Source organism: Hoplias malabaricus, chromosome 12, assembly GCF_029633855.1.
Source record: "Hoplias malabaricus isolate fHopMal1 chromosome 12, fHopMal1.hap1, whole genome shotgun sequence".
In the NCBI taxonomy this organism is placed as follows: domain Eukaryota; kingdom Metazoa; phylum Chordata; class Actinopteri; order Characiformes; family Erythrinidae; genus Hoplias; species Hoplias malabaricus.
In genome coordinates this window covers 9,620,941-9,648,557 of record NC_089811.1, presented here as the reverse complement: position 1 = coordinate 9,648,557, position 27,617 = coordinate 9,620,941, and the positions used below count along the sequence as shown (strand labels likewise).

At 43.2% G+C, this 27,617-nt stretch overlaps 3 protein-coding genes across 4 annotated transcripts; all 3 read right to left on the bottom strand.

Annotated features, from left to right (window-relative positions):
* Window positions 1–1,266: 1,266 nt before the first annotated feature.
* On the bottom strand, window positions 1,267–8,347 carry zgc:162780 (uncharacterized protein LOC555377 homolog). Its single transcript, XM_066686621.1, has 6 exons — window positions 7,871–8,347; window positions 7,464–7,624; window positions 6,534–6,747; window positions 5,724–5,827; window positions 5,039–5,176; window positions 1,267–1,946 (listed from the first exon to the last, which is right to left on the bottom strand). Exons 1-6 carry the CDS (start codon window positions 7,979–7,981, stop codon window positions 1,850–1,852), a joined length of 825 nt encoding a protein of 274 aa, XP_066542718.1. The 5' UTR covers window positions 7,982–8,347; the 3' UTR covers window positions 1,267–1,849.
* Window positions 8,348–8,630: 283 nt separating this feature from the next.
* On the bottom strand, window positions 8,631–14,967 carry LOC136710797 (putative methyltransferase DDB_G0268948). 2 transcript variants are annotated; one of them, XM_066686624.1, is made up of 7 exons: window positions 14,165–14,448; window positions 13,664–13,838; window positions 11,085–11,245; window positions 10,789–11,002; window positions 9,970–10,070; window positions 9,271–9,408; window positions 8,631–9,019 (listed from the first exon to the last, which is right to left on the bottom strand). In XM_066686624.1, exons 2-7 carry the CDS (start codon window positions 13,772–13,774, stop codon window positions 8,929–8,931), a joined length of 816 nt encoding a protein of 271 aa, XP_066542721.1. In that variant the 5' UTR covers window positions 13,775–13,838; window positions 14,165–14,448; the 3' UTR covers window positions 8,631–8,928. The 2 variants fall into 2 exon arrangements, with proteins under 2 accessions (XP_066542721.1, XP_066542720.1); XM_066686623.1 differs by lacking the exon at window positions 14,165–14,448 and adding an exon at window positions 14,843–14,967 and having other exon boundaries at window positions 8,632–9,019.
* A 597-nt stretch (window positions 14,968–15,564) lies between these two features.
* LOC136664224 (putative methyltransferase DDB_G0268948) lies at window positions 15,565–20,888 on the bottom strand. The gene is made up of 6 exons (XM_066641328.1): window positions 20,774–20,888; window positions 20,127–20,287; window positions 17,926–18,139; window positions 17,521–17,621; window positions 17,022–17,159; window positions 15,565–16,009 (listed from the first exon to the last, which is right to left on the bottom strand). Exons 1-6 carry the CDS (start codon window positions 20,882–20,884, stop codon window positions 15,919–15,921), a joined length of 816 nt encoding a protein of 271 aa, XP_066497425.1. The 5' UTR covers window positions 20,885–20,888; the 3' UTR covers window positions 15,565–15,918.
* Window positions 20,889–27,617: the final 6,729 nt, after the last annotated feature.

Here is a 27,617-nt window from a genome sequence, read left to right as displayed (position 1 = left end):
TCACCTGTTAGGCCACTAGATGTTTGATTTGGCCCCTAGATCCCTTGATGTCTTAACTAATACACTACTAGCTAATACACTTCGATCTGGGATGTGCTATCTCTGGTGGCTAATCAGATTAACTGTATTAACACAAACAAACACTTTGAGGAAATTGCCTAGTGTACCTTTAAGTACAGGTCCTTCATTTATCAGGAGCCATTTCTGAGGATGAAGATAATTCGCTTTCTTAAAGAAACACTAGGTGACATTTGGTGTTTTTGCTCCTGGGCTCCTCCTACCGTTGCGGGGTGTAATTCACTTATACAGGACTATTCTGAGATAAAGGGAGCGGCAAAGTAAAGATGTTGTTCTACCTTCCTGCCAAAGTTACATAGTGCAGTTTCTGCAGTGCTGAGCCCTGAACAGGAGTAACAGAGGCTCTCTTCTTTAAGGTACAGATATTACGTAGTGTTCCTTTAAGTCCTTCATTGTTTGGGAGTCATTGTAGAAAGAGAAAAGCTGACATTTAAAACACAAGTGTTGTCACCAGTTACTAGGACTGAACTCTGGAGATGTGTAGAATAACCCTGCAGACTTCTCTGAAATAGAGCGCAGAGTCTCTGGTGCTCATCACTGCACAGAAACACTGTACAACACCGACCTCTAGTGGACTCTCCTGACATTACCGTTAAGTAGGTAAGCCATATATATACACTACTGGCTGGATATTTTTGGTTGGTGGACTATTCTCAGTCAAGTCTTTTAAGTGAACAGAGTGTCTGAAAACTCCAGCAGCATTGCCGTGTCTGATCCACCTGACCAGATTACTCACAAGATGAGTAATTAAGGTGCACCTTAACACACAGTATGCTGTCGGCTGGATGTTTTCGGTTGGTGTTTTCAATCCAGAAGTGACACTGAGAGGTTTAATGACTTCAGCAGCAACTGCTGTGTCTGATCCACTCGTACCAGCACAACACCACCACCACCATGTCAGTGTCACTGAGAACGATCCCTCACCACCATTGATATATATATATATATGTATGCATATATTCCATCAAAACTCAGAAGAACCCTGCAAGAGCCGTCCGTGGTCCTTGTCCTTGGTCTTTTAGGTTCCAGGAAGGAGAGTCTGACTCGCGTCTTTATCCAGAGGAGACGAGTCGATGAGAAAATCGAGGCAGTTAGAGTTGGACTGTGGCTCGAACGTAACCTGGGTGCAATTAGAGCCAACGAGTCCATCCTTCACCTCCAGCTGGAGTTCCACCCAGCCCATTGTTTCAGAGCAACTCTGTGGGTGAAGGCTTGGTCTGGATGATGAATGGCTCTACACACAGGTCTCCTTGTTCCATATCGGGCTGCTAAGAAAGAGACACAGCAAAACGTAGACTCTGGACGGTCTGTGAGTTATCGTTTATCCATTAAAGGGTTCATACCATGGACAAAACTCACTCTTTCAAGATGTGACACTGTCTTAGATAAAGTTTAAACATGCACTACCCAGTCCATACATGTAACATGAGCCATAAAACAGTATTTACCATATAACCACTCAGTATAGTTATGATGTCAAAACAATGAGCTTGTATAAACAGGAGGCAGCTTACTGCAACTTTGGCCGGCCACATCTTCTGAAATAATACAGTTAATGGAGCACAAGACATGAGGACAAGGATTTGTGGAGGCTGAAGTGAGTTTTTACAAATGTTACAGTCAAATGTAATAGACTTTTAGCAGCTGTTTTGCTTAGGAGAAAGGTACAGTATTGGATTTATGAATAAAACATTTATTGCGGATGGTATTTTGCAGTAAAACATGTCAGAAACAGCAGCTTGAAAACCAGAGATCCACTTCTTGGAGAAAATCACTGAGACGGGGGTTTACAAGCCAAAAGGTAAAAGTAGCGGACCGCCATCGTGACCTCGGTTTCTAGGGATGTCACTTTCATCGCAGACAGGAGTCTAGAGTAAAGAGTCAGAGAGAGAGAGAGAGAGAGAGATGTCATCTGATATGAATGTATCAGATTCACATTGTTTTATCTGATTTAAAAGTTAGCTCTGAAAAATCATCAGCATTAGCCACAGTACCAGCCAATGGGGCCTTGTGTTGCCATGGTGATAGTGGTTTTATGGCCCAGTGGTTTTACTAGATTATTTATAAAGTTTTGAAATACAGTGGAACCTCTACTAATGAACGCCTATACTAACGAACTTTCCAAGATTTGCCCCCACCAACGAACCATGACTCTAGAAACAAACCTGAGCCGGCGGCTGGAAATGGCCACTGACCCCAATAGGCGAGTCTCCCAGCGTGCCCAGACCTGAGTGAGCTTTTAAGAAGCAAATTGTAGTTTTAGTAATTTAGCATTAGTGTAAATAGCAGACATCGAAATTCGTGCGAAGTTAAGCCGTATCTACGCTTCGTCTCCCCACATTCACCGCCTACTCTCCGTTATTCCACCACCCCCCACCTCCCGCCATACAGCCAGTGCCTGTGTTACTCCTCCAGCCAGTCGTCACGTCTTCAAGGTAGCGATGTGTAACCACTTAAAACTTTATTATTTCTTTTTTATTACTGTTACCACTGTATTTCTTTTTTATTTTTAGTAACGCTACATGTATTTATTTACTAATTTGAGACTGTTGTAAACATATATCAGTGCAAAAAGGGTGACTTTCGGGGTGGGGGCTGGAACACATTAATTGCTTTTCCATTATTTTAAATATTGGGGAAAATTGACTCGAGAAACGAACTTTTCCACTTACGAACCGGGTCACGGAACGGATCAAGTTCGTAGGTAGAGGTTCCACTGTATATTTTAAACTGTGTTTTTGTTATAATTTGCGCCTGAACTTCACCTACAGACATGAAAATATTCTGTTGAGACAAAATCTTGCATTTCATTCATTGTCTGTAAGCGCTTGTCTAGTTCTAGGTGGCGGTGGGTGCGGAGCCTACCCAGAATCACTGGGTGCAATGTGGGAATGCACCCTGGAGGGGGCGCCAGTCCTTTGCAGGTTGACACACATGCACACACACTCACATTTACTCACACCTAGGGACACTTTTCCCCTTCTGTAAAGTTATTATTTTACCTTTTATCCGGGATGTGGTTCCAGATTTGGGAACTCTGACCTCTGAAAATCTGATTGACCATCTAATGACCCGTATTTATTTCTGGGAATTTTTAATGATTATTTTGGAATTGTGTTCAAAGAGCTAAATAAAACATTGTGGATAAAGTGCTAATAAAACTTTAGTGAAATAAATAGCTGTGAAAATAAACATGCCATCGACTGGAAGCTGGGCTGTTTTATTTTTTGATTTAATTATTGTTGTAAGAGAGAATATGTAACAAGTTATAACTATTCCCACCACGAGGGGAAGACAGAGATGAGGCTGCTGACTCTAATCAGGACAATCCAAAACACCTGGAGGAGCTCTACTTAATTAGTTCTCTCTTTCTCTCAGTGCTCAGTCTGGTGTTCTCTTTGTGGAGAGCCTTGACAGACTGAGATGGTAATTTAGTAAAAGCCCTAGAGTGTTATGTCTTGGGTTTGTCTGTCTCTGTATCTCTTGTTCCTTCTCCCCACTCTTGCCACCTCTTTCTGTTTTTTTTTCCTTTATTTTAAAATCTTCTTGCTCAGCACCCAGTGGCTTAGAGCTGCTTTATTTTCTTAGTCTCTAGAGGTCAGTGGATCACTCATTGACCAAGAGTCTGTTGTGTAACTAAAGTAAGCAGATTGAGTTCAGCAGTACATCTGCCTTAGTATTTCTCTTTCTCTCTTAAACAAGTGAAAAATAATCATCTAATATCTTTGCTCATTTGAATATTTCCTATAAACTCTCCACTGTAAAATGTACAAATTTTAAAGAGAAACTAGAGGGTGAAAGTTTGTGAATTTTGCTTGTCACTTATTACTACCAACATTAGCGTATATGCTGTGTAATAGCTATGATGTTACATTTATAGGCAAATCTTTCTAATATCCACATTAAAAATCCACCTTAAGTGACCTCTTCATTAAAATGGTCACATTTAAAAAGAAATTCCACCTTAAAAAGCCTGCCACAATATTTTGCCGGCCATCTTAAAAAAACAATAATAATTTTATTTAAGTTTCCACATTTAAGTCAAGACTATGCCAAATAAACCGACACCTTAAACCCCTCCCACTTTAAAAAGACACCCATTATATATATACTACTTTGATTAATAAACTTCTGCTGGAATTTTACATTCCACCTTAAGTATCCAGCCACATTTATCCTTCCTTAAGTCAGTGGAATATGCTGTTATTCCTATGTATTAGGCTCTGTGTGTATTGTCTGTGAGAGAGTGGCAGTTAAATGTCAGTGTTCCAGAAAGTTCTGCCATAGATTTCCTATGAGAGGACCAAGTGCTGTATGAAAACCATACCCCACATTGAAAAACTAATCACATTGTACGAAAAAGAACCCTTTGGCAATTGATTTGGAGCAGAAGAACTGTGCAGAATGAGCAAGAATTGTTTGTTATCGCAGTGTAAAAACACACAAACACACTTTCGGCTGGAAAGTGAAAAATGGTTTTCCGGGCAGAGGAGCTAGAGTGCAATGACATCACACACACTGTAGACATTCCACATTCAAGTGAATGGAGGTATAAAACAGGACGGATGAGTGCATGAAGTCTGATTTTCAATGTGACGGGGTCCCAGTGTGCCCAGGTCTGACTGTGTGAAATTTTATGGGCGTAGCTTCAAAACTGACCAAGTTGGAACAGGCTGAAATTTTGCCCAATGCATTCCTATGGGAAAAAATTTCCATTTTGCAACCTAAGTTGGTATAGGATCTACGGTCCTATGAAGTTTCATGGCCATAGCATGAACTCCAGGAGGAGTAGCGTTAAAAATATCATGATGATGATAAACAGTAATTTGACAAGCCAAATTAATTAAACAACGTACATCTACAAAGTCACTGTTTACAAACACTTGTCTGTAGTCGTCTTACTCACTCCAGCTAAATTAATGCAATACCCCCTCTGTACTGCTGAGGGGGAGAAACAGACCTCTGTGTGATGTCCTGGGAGAGTCTGAGCGCCTCCTCTGGATCTTTCTGTAAAAGCAGCTGGTAACAGGAGAACGACTTCATCATTCCAATGTATCTTGACAGAGGGACAACCTGCTGCGTCCAGTAACTGGGCTCCCTGAGTTAGACCCAACAGAGAGACGGGTAACAGTAAGAGGGGCAGCTTTAATAAATATTTTATTTACTTTTTATTTTAAAAAACATTTTTTTGCTTTGTACAAGCCTTACTAAATATAACTTGGCATGGGTAAAAACCTGTACTCTTTGTGCATATCTTTGTGAATACCTGGCAATCCCATGTGAAAAATCAGCCTTAAATCTTTTCATAAATGCAACTAATTCTTGCGCTGTTGCCTGTTTGTTATCGTACTTGTACAATCTAGAGACAGTGCAGTCTTAACCAGTCACAGCACACAGTGGGTGTAATGTGAAATGATAACAAAACAGCTGGAAGGAACATGATTATAAACATTGTAAACTAATAGCAAGGAGATGGATATCGGCAGGTGTCCTATTCACTTGTTTCACTGCAGTGATGTTCCTGATGGGTTACTAATCTATATTAGTGCATTAGAGAAAGGGCAGTCCTCCTCCTAAAGCAGGTCTGGACCCTTCAGTCTGGACTCACTCAGAACTAAAAACCTTCAAGTGAAGATGATGCTTACCACTCTTTGACTGGATACTGCAGAGAGTTATAAATTTGTTCGTACAACACCCGGGAGCCGGGGCCGAGGTGCGAGTGTCTGTGAGACTGCAGGGAGTCGTAAAACTGTAGAAACAGAAGTAAAATATATTCGCTATGTACTATTTATTAGGGTTGGGAAGGTTCATATTTGTGCCAATCCATCACAATACACGGCTCGCATTTCAGTGTGTACAGTGGCATGGAATTCTCCATTTGACTATACAGCTTTTAGGGTAAATAGAGTAATCTGAAAAGCATGTGTGCTACCAGGAATCCTTGAGCTGATATCTGTCTGTTTGCATGGTATTGTAGTGGTTAACCATTCAGTTTATAATCAGAACCACCCCCCCCCCAATCAGATTTTGACCAGTTCAGGTACATTTCTAGACTTGTAAATGATTCTCTTACATATTTTGAAGGGTCTTCTGTCAAATTAAATCATGATAATGCCTCTAGTTTATTCACTGCCTGAGCAGGAAGCCTCCAGATACGGGTATGTCATTTCAGGCAGAAAACAGGGAGGGGGACCTGGATTTTTAAGAAGTTAAAAGTACTGCAGTGTTAACTCTAGTCCTGTTAGCGACCGCCTCCTCTCTCATCTCACTTTCCTTGCGGCAACATGCTGTTTTAACACCTTTCTCTCACTGCTCTCATTTCTGGATGAGAAGCAACTGAAAATAAACAAGTATTTCACAAATATTCTGGCTTTTAGCAGTATTTTTCAACGTGTGGGTTTTTTTTTAAAGATCAAGTATAGACGCGGAAAAAGGAAAAAAAATATAATATCTACCTCTTTACAGATAAGATTGAGTTCCCTGGAGCAGTGTCCATAGCTCAGCTCCAGGTCCAGGCTGTAGTTGAGAATGGCCAGGCAGCCACCGGGCTTCAGGACACGGTCGGCCTCCTGAAGAAACTGGGGGTGATCGAACCAGTGGAATGAGGACATGGCAGTCACCAGATCCACAGACCCATTCTCAAATGGCAGATCCTCAGCGGGACACTCCCTGAAAGTCCCCAGAAAGAGGGACAGAGTTGGGGAGTGGGGATATAATATATAAACCATTAGAGCTATTTAAACAACTCATATGAATGGGGAGGGGGTAGTGAAGAAATGAGCGTAGCAGGTGAGTGCACGTGAACAACCCACTTGTCACCAATAAGACACACGTTTAAAGTTGGAATGATGTCCAAATTTGCTGAGTTAACTGACCAAGAAATGGTGGATTAATAAAAACTATAGTGTGGTTGCCTACTGTAATTACTCTGAGTATGTGAGATTCAGAAGTGTGTGTGTGTGCAATTAAAAACAGGACAGAGGTCCTCTTTTTAATTTAGACACTGGGGACTCATCTATTGTTCCAGTCCCAGTGGAGTGACCCAGATTCAGAGTAAAGTCTTTCAAAGCCGTTCTGAAATTCCCGAGCACGGCCTCCCGTGCAAAGTGTGCAGAATAACTATTACTTTACTGTGTGGATGGCTTCAGTTCCCAAAACTGTGGGAAATCCCTGCCACAATGTTTCTGCTGATTGAAGAACCATGTTTAATTTGAATAAAGGTTAATATAATTTCAGTGTTGATCTTCAGAGGATACGAAGTGTGCGGGACGGCGTTGTGATGGTCGGCCAGCAATGACCCTGCAGAGTGACCAGCTAAACCAACAGACCAGCACGAAACTCTTTCTGGAATGAGCTGTTTGTTTTTATAAGAGTTTTATATAAACCTGTAAGAGATGTTGGGGGCGGTGCTGTGCTGAAGCGCCTGCTCCAGTTGAGCCGGACTGATGTCCGTCCCCACCACACGAGAGAAGTGCTGGGCCAACAGAACTGTCCCCTGACCAGAGCCACAGCCCACATCCACCGCCAGCTCACACACTGAATCTCCCTTTAAACACACACACACACACACAGACAGTATAGAAAATAATGGGGTGATTTTGCATATATTTTTAAGCTATGGGTTAGGGTTTTTATAGGTTCCAGGTCTATTTTAATGAGAAAAAACAAAGGCATAAAACTTTTGCAGAATGCTGTAGATGAGATAAATGGCACTGCACCTGGGGGACCTTAATCCGAGGGAAAATGCAGCTTACAAACAAGCAAACTTTAAATATTTAATAAAAAATCTTACATGTGCCTTGAGAAATGTCAGGACCTTGTTGATAAGTTCTGGAGGAGGTGACACTCTGTATCTCCAGTATGAAGAAGCATGTTCCTTTCCCTCAAAAAGCCGGACAGCCATCTCTCAACACCCCTCTACCAAGAAGTGTATCTCTGGGCATCCCTGATCCTAACTATTCATTGGTGATGCGAAGACCTCCCACTTGCTGCGTAAACCTCTCCCACTTGCTGATCTACAGCCTGCAGAGAGATGTAGCCTCCTCCACAGAAAGAGTGTGTACACACACACACACACACTGCAGGGTCTAGGGTACAAACACAAGGGGGTGTTCATGTAGTCACGTGACTCTGTAGTAACCTGCTGAGTGGGGTTGGAATTCTGATCCATAAATGGCACGTAGGGCCCACAACTTTTGAGACTTTCAACATCATTGATACAAACACATTACATGTGCAGATGTATATAGTGAGTCTGGTGGAGTACTTGAGGGTTTAATGTGTGTGTTTGTTGTAGACATGAAAACATGGGTCTAATAAAGGAATAAAACAATAAACCAAATATTTAAATAAATAAATAAACAGAAAAAAACCTGGTGACAATTCCATCAGAATCCTGATCCGGTTCTCTTTGAACACTCCTTCAATGTGAACACATTCGCAAGTATCAGATTAATTTAAGAGAGAAAGTCAATTCCTTTTTCATTTATTAGCATTAGCATTTAAAAACACTAAAAAGGACAAACCCTTCAAACATTTACATGAGTGCAGGAGACTGAGTGACAGAACGAGTGATTTTGTGATAGGAGCTTAATGCAAAGTAAATGAGCATCAAAACAACAGGCAGGACAATGTTTTAATTATTAACAAGAAAACGCATGCCTTTCGTAAAGAACATTTTGTGCAGTTGTTTCCGAAAGCTAAAGTGATTGTTTACATTAATAAGTTTCATGTTTTTACAACATTTGAAATTCATAATTAAGTTTAAACAAAGTGTGAAGTGAACAGCAGTGAAGAATCAGTCGTATCACCCTTCAGTAATTTGATAGTTAAAAATGAAATGATGCCGAGTTACTGTGGTTTACAGGCCAAAACACAGAAATACTCGAGTCTGAGCTCCAGCTTGGTGTCAGGTGACGAGACGCCCATCTCCTTCAGAAACCTGACACAGAGGAAGAGGGGAGAGTTTTAATTTTAATATGTCCTTGTGACAGTTCCATATTAGTTTTTGACACATTTATGTTACATACTTATGAAATGTAACATACTGTATGAAATATCAAACTCTGCACAGCACTAATTTTTAACATGTAGTCGACCCACTCTATGAAGCACAAATGGATTAATTCAGGGCATAAACGCCTAAACACTACTGTTTTACTCGCTTGAAAGCAGAGTGAATGCAGTGATTACGTTGTCATCGTTGACTCTAACAGAGAAGCAGCTGCTTGGGGGTCTGCTCTGTGAAAAGCCTGGAAGGTGGAGTACGTCTCCAAAAGACCAACAGTGTTCCCCACAGTCACCTCCTCCTTCACTGGAATCACTTCGATTCTGAGCAAAACACAAAAGGCCAGGAATAAACATGTGATGTAAAAGCTATGGCACTAACCAGAATCATCCTCTATATCTGTGACTATACTTTAAACTGAGCTGAGAGCAAATGTGATACTCACTCTTTATAGACACAAGCCAGTTCCTCAAGGTGCTTAGTAACTCACTCATACTTAGGAAATGCACCAGAATGCACTCACAATTAGGAAATGCACCAGAAGGTGGCAGTATACAGAGATTAGCATCAAAACAGAGTTTTTGAATATTTTGACATTAAATAAGGAAACAACTGGGTTGACACCACAGTGAATGACAACTGCAGTGTAAAGGGGAGTCCAGCGCAGAATGTGGAAGCTCTCACACCTCCAGAATCTCAAGTGCCACCATCTGGCATTGTTTTGGAGCTGTGTAAGAATTGAACCCTGAGAGGGGACCTGGTAGCAATGGTCACGAGACTCAAATATTACTTAATGCCAAAATAAAATGGAGCAGCTTGAGGATCTGTGTCAGAACTGGGGCAGTGTACTATCCTTGCAGAAGGAAACTAGCCTCAAGATATACCTCTCTTTATCGGGGTAAGGGATGGCTTCATATAAGTCCTGCAGTTTACTGTTAGACACTGCCACCTGAGTGCTGGTGTAGGGCTGGAGCGTCCTCTTCAGCTGAACAGAAAATAACATCATATTACAAAGAGTCAACTTGTAAATCTGTGTGTGATCATCCATTTTAAAAGGCACTTAGGCTACAGCTTGTACACAAGCAAACGCATTCATTTTACAACCACTGCTTTTTGTTGCTCAGCCTTTAAGACTGAAATATGTAAATAGGCCCTGTTTTCATAGGCTGTATTTTAACCACTGCAGAGGTTCTATTTGACTATACTGTGATTATTTATTATTTTTCATCAGGTGAACTTGGTCCTGGTTCTGGAACCGAGTTTTTTTTTTTAGTCCCTGTTCTCTGGTGGGTTCAGAGCGAGCCGAGTAGGGACTAAACCGTGACGTGTAAACCTAGTCCAGAGAGAGTCGTCACTCTACGCCACGCAATGCAGACGACCAGCACTAACATTCCATCTGTAAAATCTCCAGCTGCAGCAGAGATCACAATTTTGTTTTTATCCAACTGAGCTGTATTAGTGGAAAACCAATCAGGGACCAGAGAGTAGGTACCACACTGTGGAAAAGCACTGTGAGTGTTACTATGAATAAATGACCTTAAAGGTTATGCTACAAAGCTTAATCCGCAATTTCTAGCCCAAACTCAGGCCTAACGGACAGAAAGAGATGTAGATGATGTTCCTAAAGGACCACACACATTTTGGGCTTGAATTATCCGAATAACTGAAATCCTGCTTTGATGAATGCTGTGTTTTCTGCTCACCTCCTCATAAATGTTGCTGAGTCGATCTCCACAGGAGCCGTAGTTCAGCGTAAAGTTGTCTGCGTAACCGAAGAGAGCCATGCATCCGCGAGGCTTCAGGACACGATCAGCTTCCTTCAGGAAACGTTTACCATCAAACCAATGAGCAGCAGAAGCGGCGGTCAGTAAATCCACAGAGCCGTCAGGGACCGGCAGCTCCTCCGCTGGACCTGCGCTGAGAGAAGGAATGAACAGTTGGTGAATAGAAAGAGTTAATATGTTTAATTTAGTGTAAATGCTTCATGTGACCTACTGACCTGTAGGTGATGTTGGTGAACCCTGGCACAACCCTGGCTTCCTCCACCTGGCACTCACTGACATCAATACCCAGCACCTTCTGGAAGTGAGGGGCGAGGAGGCGTGTGTTCTGCCCCGTTCCACAGCCCAGGTCCACCGCCAGCTCGTGAGGAGGTCCTTTCTGTAGAGCACACCAGAGAGAAACAGAGACATGCTGACGTGGTATATGTAGCTAGGAGAGAATCTGAATGGTTAGAATGTGGCGCTCACACAGCAGAAAAGTAATAAAAAGCAGGAGCAAAGTGTGAAGCTCCAGGGTTCATTTAAACTGTAAGAATATGTCCTGATTTTTAAAATGGAAAAGATTTCTTATTTAAACGTCTGTGAACTGCTTTGGTCAAAGCCCCACGGCAGTGTTCTCCCCCTGTCTACACAGCCCTGTTCAGAACGCCCACTTTCAGCGCCTGTTCCTTTAAATGATAATGAGCCGCTCACTGTTCACCCTGACCCTGAGGACACAGCAGTGAGGAGAGGGGGCCAGAAGCCCTGGGGCCAGTTGCACAAAACACCTTAAAGGCTAAGCACCAGCTCTATGAAAGTGTCAAACAAATAAACACAGTGGAATTTGAGTTCCTAACTTGTGTTTATTGATAGTCAGAAAACATGTTATTTCTTACTAATTCAAGGAATAAGGTTTAAAAGACCATTGGGCCATAGGCGTCTTGCCTGTGACGTAGAAGGTGGACAACAACTCTAGAAGCTGCACTTAATTTAATGCAAAATGACGAAAAGGTGTGTTGTTTTTGGCTGCAATCATTCAATGTACAGTGGGACATCTGTGAACAAATGGCCCAAAGATCCCAAAATATCCAGAAAATGGACTAAATTTATCAACTTTAAACGGGCACTTTGGAAAGGACCATCCGCTCACTCCGTTATCTGTAGCTCATTTCACTGGCGCTTTTCCAACAATATGGGCATGTAAGGACACCAACGAAAGGTGTTCAAGAGCCTCTGTAACATGGAGGTAAACAGGGTAAGGACACTCACTTCGCCTGTTTTAGTTGGTGTTAGTTAGCGTTAGCTTGACTCGCTAAACTCGGTGGCTCAGATTATACTCGGCTACGTAGCTGCATTACGGAGGTTTATAGTGTTGGAAGAATCCGAGTTCGACTTCGATCACATTTACAAGAATAACGGTACCTCTACATTTGAGTTTAGCTTATTGCTAGGCTATTGTCATGAATAATGTTGGTTATTTAGCTAGATACTGTCATAACAGTCAGTCATAACGGTGTTTTACCGCGGCGTTGTTCAGCTGTTGTCCACCAGTGACGTCACGGTCGCGTTCAAGAATTTCCGTAGAGAGCTCGGGTTTTTCCATCAATTTAATAAAATTGTCCGTTTTAAAGCAAATTAAGCTGCTATTTTCATTTTAATTCATACTTATATCTGTCAGTAACTAAAATAATGTGGAATATTCATGGAGGTCCATTAAGTGGTGCTTAGCCTTTAGGTTTTCCCCTAAAGTATGACAGTTAAGGCCTAGTTTCTCCTTAGCTGAGGGATTTACATAAGGGTGTTGCCCAGAATCCCTTAAGATTTCCTTACGCGAGGAAATGTGTTAGTGCAGTAAATCCCATAACAGGTTTTTTACGGGAGTAAAATTCTATAGTTTCCATGGAAACTGTTATTTACATGCACTCGCTGTGATACCCGTTATTGCCTCTCTTGTACCGGCGCACCAACTTTTCAGAAAAAATGGAAGAAAAGAAAACCAAATTGGTCAGAGGAGGAAAAGATAATACTTCTGGAGGAATACAATAAAAGCAGACGGGCGAGGGCATTTGAAACTGAGTAATGAGGCACACTGTTGACATACTGACATGAAATACCTCGCCTATTACTGGCTGGAAGGATCCCGTAACATAAAATCAGAGAGTAATCATTAACTGCATCGCAGCAGGAAGAGCACAGCTGTGGAAAGTAGTGTGATCCAACTCAAGACGATTAAACAAATCAGGGATTGACTGCTGATCAAATCTATAATTTAAAATCACCTGCTCATTAAGCGTATCCAGTGGGTTCTCCAGGTCTCAAGGAAACCTTAATGAAATGTTTTGAGCAACCAGCCCCTGGTTTTAAGTTGGTTTCGCTTGGATCTCTTTCTTCTCATTTCTCTTTTTTCAGTTTTTACTCAGTGATCTTTTTTCTCTGTGCTCATTGTCTGTTTTGCAGCGTTTAACCTCGTCTTTGCGCTCTCACACACTTGAGTGGGTCCAGTGCTGTGATTGGACAGACTCAGGCGAGGGGCCGGGGCGATTCTAAAGTCTCTGCACCTGACGTCAGAAGTGGAGCAGACTCAGAACTGCTCGTTTTATCCCATGTTTTCAGACTTAGGCAGCCCTTAGAAACCAGACTGTGTTGTTTTTATTTCAGTTGATGGGTTAGTAGGAGCTACAGGTCCAAAAATGTGTGATTTTATAAAACAACGTCAGTGCTGGATATTTATTTATTTATTTGGTGTTAATTTTTTTTCACAAGTCCTTTATAAACCTCTTAACCCCAGTAAAGTCTGACAGGTGACTGACAGCCTCACCTTTTCCTCCAGATACTTCAGAATAAGCTCCTTCACCTCCCTGGCTGGAGATAAGCGGTATTTCTGGTAAAGCGAAGCATGGTGTTTCTCCTCAAAAAGCCTGAAGCTCATGGTGGTCTCTTTTCAGATGGGTTCTTCTCACAGAGTGATTCGCTGAGGTGTTCCAGGTCGTCTTCTGCCAAGGCCAGGGATAATTCAGATAATTATTCACCCAGTACAAACAGCAGATATATACATTTATAAAACACTCCCAGAGCACATGGACATATTTAGTGATGCCTTCGCCTTTAACCAAATCACCTTTTTAAACCTATCCCTAGTGTTAGAGGGATTTTTGCACCGTGTTCTCTGCAATTTAGTCGTGTCAGGTTCATATACATTAGTGAACTCTTCTCCAATCACATGGTGCCCCCCAGCTGGGAGGACGAAAGCTAGTATGAGGTTTCTCTGAGATAAATGAACCACTACCACATCTTGGCAAGATTTCACTAAACAGCTCACCATGCTTTGAAGAGAACACTGTTGACAACATCGCTGCAATAGCATTACTGTGTTCTGAGAAGGGACGGCTCTCAATGAAAAACCTCTTCCTGGGGTGTGTGTATACACTATGGCAACCGTATGAAATACTATAGTAAATACCTTGACAACCACAGTAATCATCTGAAATACACTGCAACAACCAAGCAACACCTTAGCAACACATTAGAAACCACCAAAAAACACAAAGTTCAGAGCACAGCCTTAGGAGCACATTATAATATCCACCTGAAATACCATAGTAACTACCTGGGGAAACCATGCCAACTACCCTAGTAACCCAGACAAAGACAGTTTCACCCTAGAGAACCCGCACACCTGTCTACGAACACCTGGCAACCGCGTAACCTGCGCATTTGCACTTTAGCTCACAAAGCTAAACTATAACTAGCATTCAGACACAGGGGGATCAAACAGTTAAAACCTGGCCAGCGCAGTGAGCGCTTCCAGTACAGATTAACAGAAACTGGGGTAAAGGTCTTACATATCGACCCCCAGACAGCCGCGTTTTAAGGTGGACCGTAATAGTCGAGTCGGAAGGCATTTCAAGTTGTAGTTTAGCAAAACACCACCGAGTAATAAACAACTTATTAAACGACAGGAGCGTATGAATAAATTAGTAAATAAATATATCCTTACCGAAGACTCAGAAAAGCCCGGTCTAAACCCAAACCGGTCACATGAGCTTTTAAGGTCCCGTTTGTTCCTGCTCTGTGTTTGTTTGCCAGACACTGCATTCTGAAGTAGATTAAGAGTCGGTTCTATTGACTCGGCTCATTTGAAGAACGCCCCTGAACGCGTTCATTTGGATCATTACTACGAACCGATTCACCTCCAGCCGAATCAATGATTCTTTGCTGCTATTATTGTTTAAAACAACACTTAATTCAACAGTTTTTTTTATTAATTAATAATATTGTTTGCTACAATAAGATGTAGGCTGCATCAATGAACTGGCTTTTTTTGAACTACCAGGTTAAATGTTCCCCCCACGTATTGACAGCCTAGGGTGAGTGATGGGGCCAGGATGTATTTAACAAAGGGCCCATATGGGCATCCCCCCTGAAAACGCGTCTCTCTAAATTTGGAAAACCCCACTATAAGCCCTCGTGTATCCCCTTTGAGAGAGTTACCGGACTGCCCATTATCACAGGCCGTCCACATTCAGCTGGGGCCAACTAATAGCCCATGTACTAAGCCATACTCATCCTGAACTCAATCCCATTATAAACCATTTAGACCCCATTTTAAAATGTCCGGGCAAAGTTAGCATAAAATAAACAGTCAGAAAAGTTCCTCTGTACAACTGGAGAGAACATTCCTTTATTTGTGAAATATGAATGAACACCAAGTTTATACAATCATTCCAAAATGTGGGCCAACTCCTGGCCAAACTGCAGTTTTGCTGATTTTCTGTGGGACACATTTTAATGGGAACTGCATTCTCTAAAGTGATGGAGTACAATCTACTGTCTTTGTGATTTGGAGTGATTATATATGTGTGAAATGCAATTAGATCCTTGTGTCAAAGATGTGTCAAAGTTCAGGGTAAATCTCCCTAAAATCGCTGATACTGCAACAAATGAGAACAATCTACCTAATAATACCCTTGATTTCAGGAGAAACATTGGATGAGCATGTGTCCAGGCACTTTATCATGTGGTGTGTATTGTACAGTAGTCACAGCCCAGATTACAGTGGGGCTAATCACTCAGTCATTTTGGTTTACACGCCAGCACACAGTAATACAGCGTTGAGACTTCTAGCATTGTATCAACAGAAGAGACGTCCATTGACTTCAGAAACCTGCAACAGAAGACACATTACTTTCAGACTGTATCATTTCATGTGTTTATAGGCATTTAATCGGACTACCACCAATGGATATCATTTAAAGGGCCCATATCATCCACTTTCTCTTGGACTTTATTTAGTTTTTCCCTAACTCTGTTGTTTGTGTTTAGGCACTAAAAGAGCTAAAATGTTACATTCATTCATCTCATGAAATTAAACGGTCTTTGATACCTTCTCTTTAAAAACTGATATATGTAAATGAGCTCTAGACTACTTTGAATTCATAATAAGAAAAAAACCTTGTAAGCTCAAAGCTAAAGCACTAACTTAAGTATGAGTGATCACAGAATGAATATCCAGGGCGGCACGGTGGTGCAGCAGGTTAGTGTCGCCGTCACACAGCTCCGGGGACCTGGAGGTTGTGGGTTCGATTCCCACTCTGGTGTTGTGTGTTCTCCCTGTATCCGCGTGGGTTTCCTCCCACAGTCCAAAAACACATGTTTGTAAACACACGTGGACTGGCGAATCAAAAGTGTCTGTAGGTGTGCGAGTGAGTGTGTCTGTGTTTCCCTGTGAAGGACTGGTGCCCCCTCGAGGGTGTATTTCCCGCCTTGTGCCCAATGATTCCAGGTAGGCTCTGGACCCACCGCCACCCTGAACTGGATAAGGGTCACAGATAATGGATGGATGGGCAATGAATGTCCATTTATCATTTCCCGTAACCTTAACTTATCCAATTCAGGGTCGCGGTGTGTCCAGAGCCTACCTGGAATCATTGGGCGCAAGGCGGGAACACACCGTGAGTTAATGTGTGAAAAGAGCTGGTAATGTTCCACAGCCGTGTGTGTTCACTGCCCTTAGTGTGTTTATGTGTTTGCTGCCACAAATGGTTCAAATGCAAAGAAGTTGTTTCCCTAAGGGGTTTCTTCTTCTAAGGAAGCTATCAGGATGGACTTAGCAGTGAGAAAATTAGACTAAAAATCCCTGCAACTGTACATTATTCTGCACAGGACGCCATGAATACCGTGCGGTTGTTGACTTTATCAGTGCCTCTGCAGCAGAGGGATCTTTTCTCAGGAAGGTCTGGTACATGGAGAAAGACTCGAATAAACCCATCACTCTTTTCACACTCATTTGCATCTTCCCTGGAATACCGTCAATCCTAAACAAACAGGATCAATAGGAAGTTGAAAGAGGGATTCCAATATTTACCAACACTTATTACACGTTTCAAAGTGTAAGCAAAGTCACTGAAGGTGATTTGGTTTAACGTGCTACACCCTGGAGAAATGGCAGAACTGGTGAATAGAGCCAGAAGTCTGGGATGTTGGAGTTTTTGTGTTTATCTATTTTTAAAAAGTGTGGTATTGATAAAATAACAACCACCATCATCATTGTCCACCACTGTTTGTGGATCGCTGATTTGTGTTGTAGACACAACAACCTCCAGTCACTTCCTGTGTAAAGAAATGAGTTTCCACATTCCGCCATTTCACACCAAACCTCTCTGTCCTCTGATGTACCTCTCTTTATCAGGGAAAGGTATGGCTTCATATAAATCCTGCAGTTTGCTGTTGGTCACTGCTATCTGACCGCTAGTGTACGGGAGAAGGACATCCTTCACCTGGACAAATATAAAGGAAGACATTTAGTGAAGGCCTCAGTACCCACCACCCTTCAACAGTAAGATGTTAATACTGTGACGTCAGCGAAGGTGGGAAGTGAGACTGAGACTGAACCCTTAAAAGGGCGCAAGGAAAAAAGGGAACCAGCAGTAATTTGGGCTTCAGGTTCCAAGCTTGGTCGTATGGTGAGAGCTGAGGGAACATCATCCACTTTCCTACCCCTCACTAGACTTCAACTTAAATATATATACACCCTGTAACATTACGGTTGGAGTCCTGATGGTTACTGTACGTAGTCCTGACCTCATTATAGATGGTGTCCAGTCTGTCTCCACAGGTGCCGTAGCTGAAGTGGAACTGGTTGGTGTATCCCAGGAGAGCCATGCACCCGCCAGGCTTCAGCACACGCTCGGCTTCCTTCAGGAAACGCTCCTGATCAAACCAGTGCGCGGCAGAGGCAGCGGTCAGCAAGTCCACCGAGCCGTTCGGGAACGGCAGCTCCTCCGCTGTCCCTGCTCTGAAAGAAGGAGGACAAAGTCTGTGTGAGACACTGACTGTTTACCGGACTATCCCTGCCTCAAAAGCAGTGGTTTGATAGCATATAGATGTGGTTCAAATGAAACCGAAATTAGACTTACAAACATGAGAGAAAGAACAAGAGAGCAGGCAACATCTGACTCATTAGTCTCTGAAGAAAACAGGTGAGCCTGAAGTGTCCGAACTATGCTGCAGTAATGAAAGCTAGTAGCTAACAAGCTACATTTGCAGTCTATATAAATGAAAAGCTAAAAGGCATAAAGCACCAGACTTCAATACAGCAGTTCTGGTTTAGTTTTAAAGCAATAAACTGGTCATTTAGCCTGGCAACTAACTCATAAATGCACAGTGTTAGTTCCAGAAGCAGCCACAGTCCCTGTGCAACAAAGAGTACATTTACATTTACATTTATGCATTTGGCAGACGCTTTTATCCAAAGCGACTTACAAAAGAGGATCTAACATTCGAACTACAGCACAAATTATACAAAATACCTTACATTGAGTTCAATATGCAGGAAGTAATAAGTGCATTAAAGAAAGACATTCAGTGCAAAAGATACTCTCGGAAGAGCTGGGTTTTCAATGATTTCTTGAATGAAGAGAGGGTTTCTGTTGCTCTGATAGTGCTTGGAAGCTTGTTCCACCAGTGTGGTACCAGAGATGAGAATAGCCTCGACTGACCTGTAGAGGCTGGTCGTGTTAGTAGGCGCTCCTTTGAGGAACGGAGAGGGCGGGAGCTAACGTATGGTTTTAAGTGTCTATTGAGGTAGATGTGAGCAGAACCAGTGAATACTCTGAAGGCCATCATTAGTGATTTAAATGTGATGCGAGCAGCTAAGGGTAGCCAATGCAGCTCAACTAATAGGGGCGTGACATGTGCTCTTTTTGGTTGGTTGAAGACCAGGCGTGCTGCAGCATTCTGGATCATCTGTAGCGGTCTCACAGCACAGGCCGGAAGACCTGTCAGGAGGGCGTTGCAATAGTCAAGACGGGAGATTACTAACATCTGAACGAGGAAGTAGACACCTCTTCCCTTTTATATGCAGCAGAACATATGAGACGAGGTGAAATACTATGCCAAAAATTTGCTGCTACACTCCTGCTACCAGAGATGACTGAGAAGGTTCAATGCGGGGCATGGTCCGACTGTTACTTTTGTTCACAACTCCAGCTAAGGGGTGATTACAATACGTTTTAGTAGGTGGCCCTTTTACATAGCTATGGTGCCATGGGGGCCTAAGTCCTGGATTCACGTGTCTGCCCCCAGCTACAGTAGGACGAATACAGAATGCCGTGGTGTGGAAATGGACAGTGCTGATCTGCATAGAACTGGATGTTCAGATTTCTCATCCTCAAGGGAGCGAGTGCATTTTTAGTGTGAACCAACAGACTTATTAAGACTGATCTCCTCCATCCTATATATCCTTATGGGAGTTGCCTCTTCCCAGAAGACAGTGCCACTCTTTAACAGGTCGCAAAGGGGTCACTGAAAGGTTTGTTGATTATGATAAATGTTGCAAGTCAAATGCGATGACCTTCTCTTTCTATAGATCTTGACCTAGTTGGTCACCTACAGGAGATTGTGGAACAAAGCCATTATCAACATTCATCAACAGACCAACTGAGAGGTTATCTTAAGGAGGAGGTGCTCCAAGGGTGTGGTACACACTCAGAGACTTGAGAAACCCTTTGACAAAGTGTAAGAAGCTGGTTTGTAGGGCCACTCTTTCTTAGATTTTATTAATAATAATCTCAACCTGTATGAATATCTATGAATGTTTCACTGTGGTATAAATATGAGGTGACACAGGAGCCACATATGCAAAGTCTCTCACTGCTATATATATATATATATATATATATATATATATATATATATATATATATATATATATAAAGCCATATGGGAACTTTCTGATGCTACAGTTTGGCTCTGATGTGCAGTTAAGGCTCTTCTGGACTGACCTGTAGGTGATGTTGGTGAACCCTGGCACAGCCCTGGCTTCCTCCAGTTGGTTCTCACTGACATCAATGCCCACAATCTCCTGGAAGTGAGGGGCGAGGAGGCGTGTGTTCTGCCCCGTTCCACAGCCCAGGTCCACCGCCAGCTCGTGAGGAGGTCCTTTCTGTGGAGCACACCAGAGAGAAACACCCAAACATTAAAGGAGAAGGTGTGGTTATGGTGTGTTTATAAAGTCTGAGATGCTGATTTTTGGACACAAGGCAAATGGGACACCAGTGAGACCACTAGGTCGACTGGCTGGGTGTGAAACTGTCCACAGGAGGGAGTAACTGGATGAGAGTGCGATGATCTCTCCATGGCGTGTCCCTGTAAACCCTGGGACCTACCGTGACCCTGATCAGAATGAAGTTGGTTATAGAAGATGAATGAATGAAACAATTTAAAGGTACAGTTAGGACAGTTCACTGAGGGATCTGGATCTGAAAGAACATTGACCTGTCACAGAGCTTCTAGTGAGAAAAGGAAATTGCCACAAAAGAAGAACATTTGCTGATATCAGAGATTGGTGTTTAAAAGGTCCCTGCTGATTGAACTCTACCAAAGGAGACATTGAAGAGTCCCATCACGAGAGGAAGCATTAATGTCCCACCTTTTTGTCCAGGTACTGCAGAACAATCTCCTTCACTCCAACAGGTGGAGTCATGCGATACTTCTGGTAAATGGATGCATGGTTTTTCTCCTCGAAGAGCCTGTGGGTCATGGTGGTCGCTCTTTTGTCCCCCTTAAGAGTGACTCAGCACCGCTTGAGCAGTTGCTCTTGTCCTGTGGACACTTCTGTGGTTACTCATTACTTCACGATAAGCAGAGCAGGGTTAGCCTATCTAGAGTGAACATGTGACCAAGTTGAAAGAGCAGCTTTTCTGGCTGCTTTACAAAGAACTATTCACTGCTTTGTTTGGAACAATGGAACAGTGGAACTGTGTTCTCTGGAGTAGTGTGCTAATATGAGTGGATCAGACACAGCAATAACACTGGACTTTACCAATGCATCCAAAGTGAACCTATATGGTTATTTGAGTGATTAACTGGACAATGAGAGTAAAAAGAAAAAAGAAAATGGCCTGAATGTTGTTGCTGATCCTTGTATTCAAGTCAGTTCGATTTATTTTATTCATGAAGCAATCTTAAAATCCAAAGCTGGCCAAAGTTCTGTGCAGTAGATTTAATAATATAAAAAATCAAGACAGCAGGGGCCTATTAAAACATGATTTGTCAGTGAGCCAGTTATGTTAAGAGGACTGTCCAATAAGAGTCCTTCTCAGCTCTGTTCCGATTGGACAGCCTTGACATTGAGCTTGAGTTTTCTGGTTAAACTGAAAGATCCTGTTTTGTGGAATATCAACGATGTATGTATATGTCTTTGTTTGTTCATTCATTCATTCATTCATTATCTGTAACCCTTATCCAGTTCAGGGTCGCGGTGGGTCAAGAGCCTACCTGGAATCACCCTGGAGGGGGCACCAGTCCTTCAGAGACTCACACACACACACCTACGGACACTTTGGAGTCACCAGTCCACCTACAAACGTGTGTTTTTGGACTGTGGGAGGAAACCAGAGCACCTGGAGGAAACCCACACAGACACAGAGAGAACAGACCACACTCCTCACAGATAGTCACCCGGAGGAAACCCACGCAGACACAGGGAGAACACACCACACTCTTCACAGACAGTCACCCGGAGGAAACCCACGCAGACACAGGGAGAACACACCACACACTTCACAGACAGTCACCTGGAGGAAACCCATGCAGACACAGGGAGAACACACCACACTCTTCACAGACAGTCACCCGGAGGAAACCCAAGCAGACACAGGGAGAACACACCAGACTCCTCACAGAGCGGGACTCGAACCCACAACCTCCAGGTCCTATGTTGGATTCAATTCTGTTATTTTACTGATTACACTGTAATCTAAAAAAAACCCACAAAATTTCACCGTAAAATTTATGGCCAAAATGTGTATGACATTACAGAATTATTTTTGGGAATCGTAAATTTTACATTCAAGAATTGTTTTGGGTACAGTACTTTTCTGTTATAAAAACAGATATACACTGTAAAAACTCCATAGTATTTACATAAAAATAACAAAAACATTGTTTTGCTATAAAATTAACATGTAAATAGTGTGACAAATGAGAGAATGGAGACTGAGACATAGCCATATTTAGACATAGCCGAATCACATCCTATATTCGGCCATACGTGCATTATCTGGGTGCCACACTCAAGCCCTTGGAATGAATCTGAGCTCCTCAGTCATTGAACACTTGTACTTTAATGGGTTTGTCACGCCTTCGTCTCGTCATGTCTGTTGTCCCCGGTCATGTGCTCTTTTTAGCACATGGCTATGTTTTGTTTATGTTCGAGTCTCCGCCTTTGTTCCGCCTCCTCGTCCGTGTCATGTGTTAACCCGTCCTCGTTATCTGTCCAGGTGTTTCTCATTTGTGTCTGTATTTAAGCCCTCTTGTGTCACGTCCTGTTTGTCGTACATTTCTCATTTCACCTTTCTCATGTCTAGTCGGTCGTGTTTTCGAGTCTGTCCGTCTGTCTCCACAGTTTCTCCGTGTCTGTTTCCCTAGTCGTTGTTTCGTGTCGTAGTTTCTTTTCCTCTCTCGTTCCTTCGTTTTCTCTTTAGTCTGTCAGTCCCGTTTGCCCTGTTTAGCTCCCCTTGTTTAGTTTAGCCTGGTTAGCTCCCTGTTTGTTTTCGTTATTTTAATGTATCTTTGTTTTGTTATTCTCCTTTATTAAAAAGCTGTGTTTTAGCGAGTGCGTCCGCCTCCCTCAATCCGCCCCTCGCTCCTGACAGAATGTACGACCCCCAGGACGCAGCTAGCACAGACTATTATCTCAAGGGATGTGCCGTTCGCCGGACTCCATTCCGCACAGGCCCCAAAGATCCTGTGGGGGAGGCTTTGAAAGCGGCCTCGGAATGGAGTCGCCGGCTCCAGCTCCTGCCTGGCGCTGCTCCGGATCCTATAGCGGAGGAGTCGACTCGGGAATCGAGTAGTTGCGCCAGCGGGAGTCGAAAGAGTCGGCGGAAGAACCGTTCTGGAGTTCCCCCCTCGCTGGAGGATTACCCCCTCAGGTCCGGGGAAATTTTTGGGGGGGCGTTAAGGGTAGGGGCTGTTAGCCTCACCTCCGTAGCTCTGAGGTCTGAGGCTAACAGGGGCGCACCTCTGAGGGATTTAATGGGTGCGCCTGTGAAACCCCCTAAACCCTTTACAGCTCCAGCGCGAGCCCAGCGAGCAGCACAAACCCCTGTCTTCGTGAGCGCGACGCGCGCCTCTCCTGCCTCCGTGGACGACGTCGCAGGTTCCCCTGCCCCCGTGGACGACGTCGCAGGTTCCCCTGCCCCCGTGGACGACGTCGCAGGTTCCCCTGCCCCCGTGGACGACGTCGCAGGTTCCCCTGCCCCCGTGGACGACGTCGCAGGTTTCCCTGCCCCCGTGGACGACGTCGCAGGTCCCCCTGCCCCCGTGGACGACGTCGCAGGTTCCCCTGCCCCCGTGGACATTGCTGCGGGGCTTCCTGTGTCGGTGATGGGGGCACCCGCCGCTCCAGTCCCCGTGATGGCGGCGCCCGCCGCTCCTGTCCCCGTGACTACAGCGGCACCCGCCGCTCCTGTCCCCGTGACTGTGGCTACGGCCTCCCCTGTCCATGTCCGTAGGTCGGCCCGAAGGACTTCAGGGCCGATCCCCAGAACTGTGCCCAGGCTGGTTCCTCAGACTGCCCCACAGACATTAGCCAGTCCTGGGCACCCCCCTGTTATTTTGGTTCCCTTGTCTGTCCCTGTCATGGTTCCCGTCTCTGTCCTTGTCCCAGTACCCGTGTCAGCCTTTGTCTCTGTCCCTGTACCTGTTACTGTATTCATGTCTGTCCCCGTAAACATCTTGGTCCCTGTTCCCCTACCAAGTCCAGTCCAGTCTCCTGTGAGTCCTGTCCAGTCCCCTGTCAGCCCTGTCCAGTCTATGTTTCAACCCCCTATCTTGTCTCATGTTCAGTCCCCTGTTAGTCACGTCCAGTCTCCATATCCGTCCAGTGTTCAGTCCCCTGTCTTCTCTCCAATCCAATCTCCGTTTCAAATCCCTGTCCAGTCTCAAGTCCCGTCTCCGGTCCAGTCTCTGTTTCAACCCTCTGTCTTGTCTCCTGTCCAGTCCCCTGTTAGTCCTGTCCAGTCCCCGTTTCAACCCTCTGTCTTGTCTCCTGTCCAGTCCCCTGTTAGTCCTGTCCAGTCCCCGTTTCAACCCTCTGTCTTGTCTCACGTCCAGTTCCTGTATCCGTCCAATGTCCAGTCACCTGTCTTGTCTCCGGTCCAGTTTCCCTTCCAATCCCCTGTCCAGTCTCCAGTCCCGTCTCCGTTCCAGTCTAGTGTCATGTCACCTGTCCTGTCTTCTGTCCAGTCACGTACCCCTGTCCAGTCTAACGTTCCTATCCTGTCCAGTGTCTTGTCACCAGTCTCTGCTCCCGTCCAGTCCCAGCACCAAGTTCTGTCACCTGTCCCGTCTTCTGTCCAGTCCCTGTTTCCATCCAGTGTCATGTCCAATGTCAAAAACCCTGTCAAGTCCCATGTGTCCACTCCTGTCCTGTCCAGTCCGTTCTCGTCTCTTACTGCCCCCCTTTGTCAGTCTCCTGTCATGTCCCATGTCCCGTCTCGTATATTCGGTCCTGTCGTGTCCCCAGCTCCTGTGTCTGTTCCCGTCCTGTCCTGAGTCCTGTCACCCGTTGGTTTGTTGTCCTGTCTTGTTTTCCGTGCCCTCTCCTGTGCCAGCTCCTGGGGGGTTTAGGAGTACCCCAGCTGGCCACCAACGTCAAAAGACGTTGATATGTGGTTGAATGTTGGTCGTGACGTCGGATGACCAAAATTTTACGTCAGGGTAACGTCTAATACCGATGTTAAACTGACGTAAGAAACTGACGACATATGACACTGATATTTTGTTAGTTTTAAGTCATGATATTATGTAACCACAATCCAACGTCTAATAAACGTCATATCCTCATGTCAAATAGACGTAAAATACCAACATTTAGTTGTAAGGTTTGGTGACCAAATACCAACGTCTGATTAACGTCTGAATTTTAACGTCAGTTCAACCTGCCATTCTAACATCAATAGACGTTGATAATTTGTTGGTTTTAAGTAGTGATGTTATGTAACCAAAATCCAACATCTTCCAAACGTCACATCCTGATGTCAAATTTACATAAATTACCAACATTAAGCTGTAAGGTATGGTGACCAAATCCCAACGTCTGATAAACGTCTGAATTTTAACGTCAGTTCAACTTGCCATTTTAACATCAATAGACGTTGATAATTTGTTGGTTTTAAGTAGTGATGTTATGTAACCAAAATCCAACATCTTCCAAACATCACATCCTGATGTCAAATTGACGTAAATTACCAACATTAAGCTGTAAGGTATGGTGACCAAATCCCAACGTCTGATAAACGTCTGAATTTTAACGTCAGTTCAACCTGCCATTCTAACATCAATAGACGTTGATAATTTGTTGCTTTTAAGTAGTGATGTTATGTAACCAAAATCCAACATCTTCCAAACATCACATCCTGATGTCCAATTGACGTAAATTACCAACATTAAGCTGTAAGGTATGGTGACCAAATCCCAACGTCTGATAAACGTCTGAATTTTAACGTCAGTTCAACCTGCCATTCTAACATCAATAGACGTTGATAATTTGTTGGTTTTAAGTAGTGATGTTATGTAACCAAAATCCAACATCTTCCAAACATCACATCCTGATGTCAAATTGACGTAAATTACCAACATTAAGCTGTAAGGTATGGTGACCAAATCCCAACGTCTGATAAACGTCTGAATTTTAACGTCAGTTCAACCTGCCATTCTAACATCAATAGACGTTGATAATTTGTTGGTTTTAAGTAGTGATGTTATGTAACCAAAATCCAACATCTTCCAAACGTCACATCCTGATGTCAAATTGACGTAAATTACCAACATTAAGCTGTAAGGTATGGTGACCAAATCCCAACGTCTGATAAACGTCTGAATTTTAACGTCAGTTCAACTTGCCATTCTAACATCAATAGACGTTGATAATTTGTTGGTTTTAAGTAGTGATGTTATGTAACCAAAATCCAACATCTTCCAAACATCACATCCTGATGTCTAATTGACGTAAATTACCAACATTAAGCTGTAAGGTATGGTGACCAAATCCCAACGTCTGATAAACGTCTGAATTTTAACGTCAGTTCAACCTGCCATTCTAACATCAATAGACGTTGATAATTTGTTGGTTTTAAGTAGTGATGTTATGCAACCAAAATCCAACATCTTCCAAACATCACATCCTGATGTCAAATTGACGTAAATTACCAACATTAAGCTGTAAGGTATGGTGACCAAATCCCAACGTCTGAATTTTAACGTCAGTTCAACCTGCCATTCTAACATCAATAGACGTTGATAATTTGTTGGTTTTAAGTAGTGATGTTATGTAACCAAAATCCAACATCTTCCAAACGTCACATCCTGATGTCAAATTGACGTAAATTACCAACATTAAGCTGTAAGGTATGGTGACCAAATCCCAACGTCTGATAAACGTCTGAATTTTAACGTCAGTTCAACTTGCCATTCTAACATCAATAGACGTTGATAATTTGTTGCTTTTAAGTAGTGATGTTATGTAACCAAAATCCAACATCTTCCAAACATCACATCCTGATGTCAAATTGACGTAAATTACCAACATTAAGCTGTAAGGTATGGTGACCAAATCCCAACGTCTGATAAACGTCTGAATTTTAACGTCAGTTCAACCTGCCATTCTAACATCAATAGACGTTGATAATTTGTTGGTTTTAAGTAGTGATGTTATGCAACCAAAATCCAACATCTTCCAAACATCACATCCTGATGTCAAATTGACGTAAATTACCAACATTAAGCTGTAAGGTATGGTGACCAAATCCCAACGTCTGATAAACGTCTGAATTTTAACGTCAGTTCAACCTGCCATTCTAACATCAATAGACGTTGATAATTTGTTGGTTTTAAGTAGTGATGTTATGTAACCAAAATCCAACATCTTCCAAACGTCACATCCTGATGTCAAATTGACGTAAATTACCAACATTAAGCTGTAAGGTATGGTGACCAAATCCCAACGTCTGATAAACGTCTGAATTTTAACGTCAGTTCAACTTGCCATTCTAACATCAATAGACGTTGATAATTTGTTGGTTTTAATTTGTGATGTTATGTAACCAAAATCCAACATCTTCCAAACGTCACATCCTGATGTCCAATTGACGTAAATTACCAACATTAAGCTGTAAGGTATGGTGACCAAATCCCAACGTCTGATAAACGTCTGAATTTTAACGTCAGTTCAACTTGCCATTCTAACATCAATAGACGTTGATAATTTG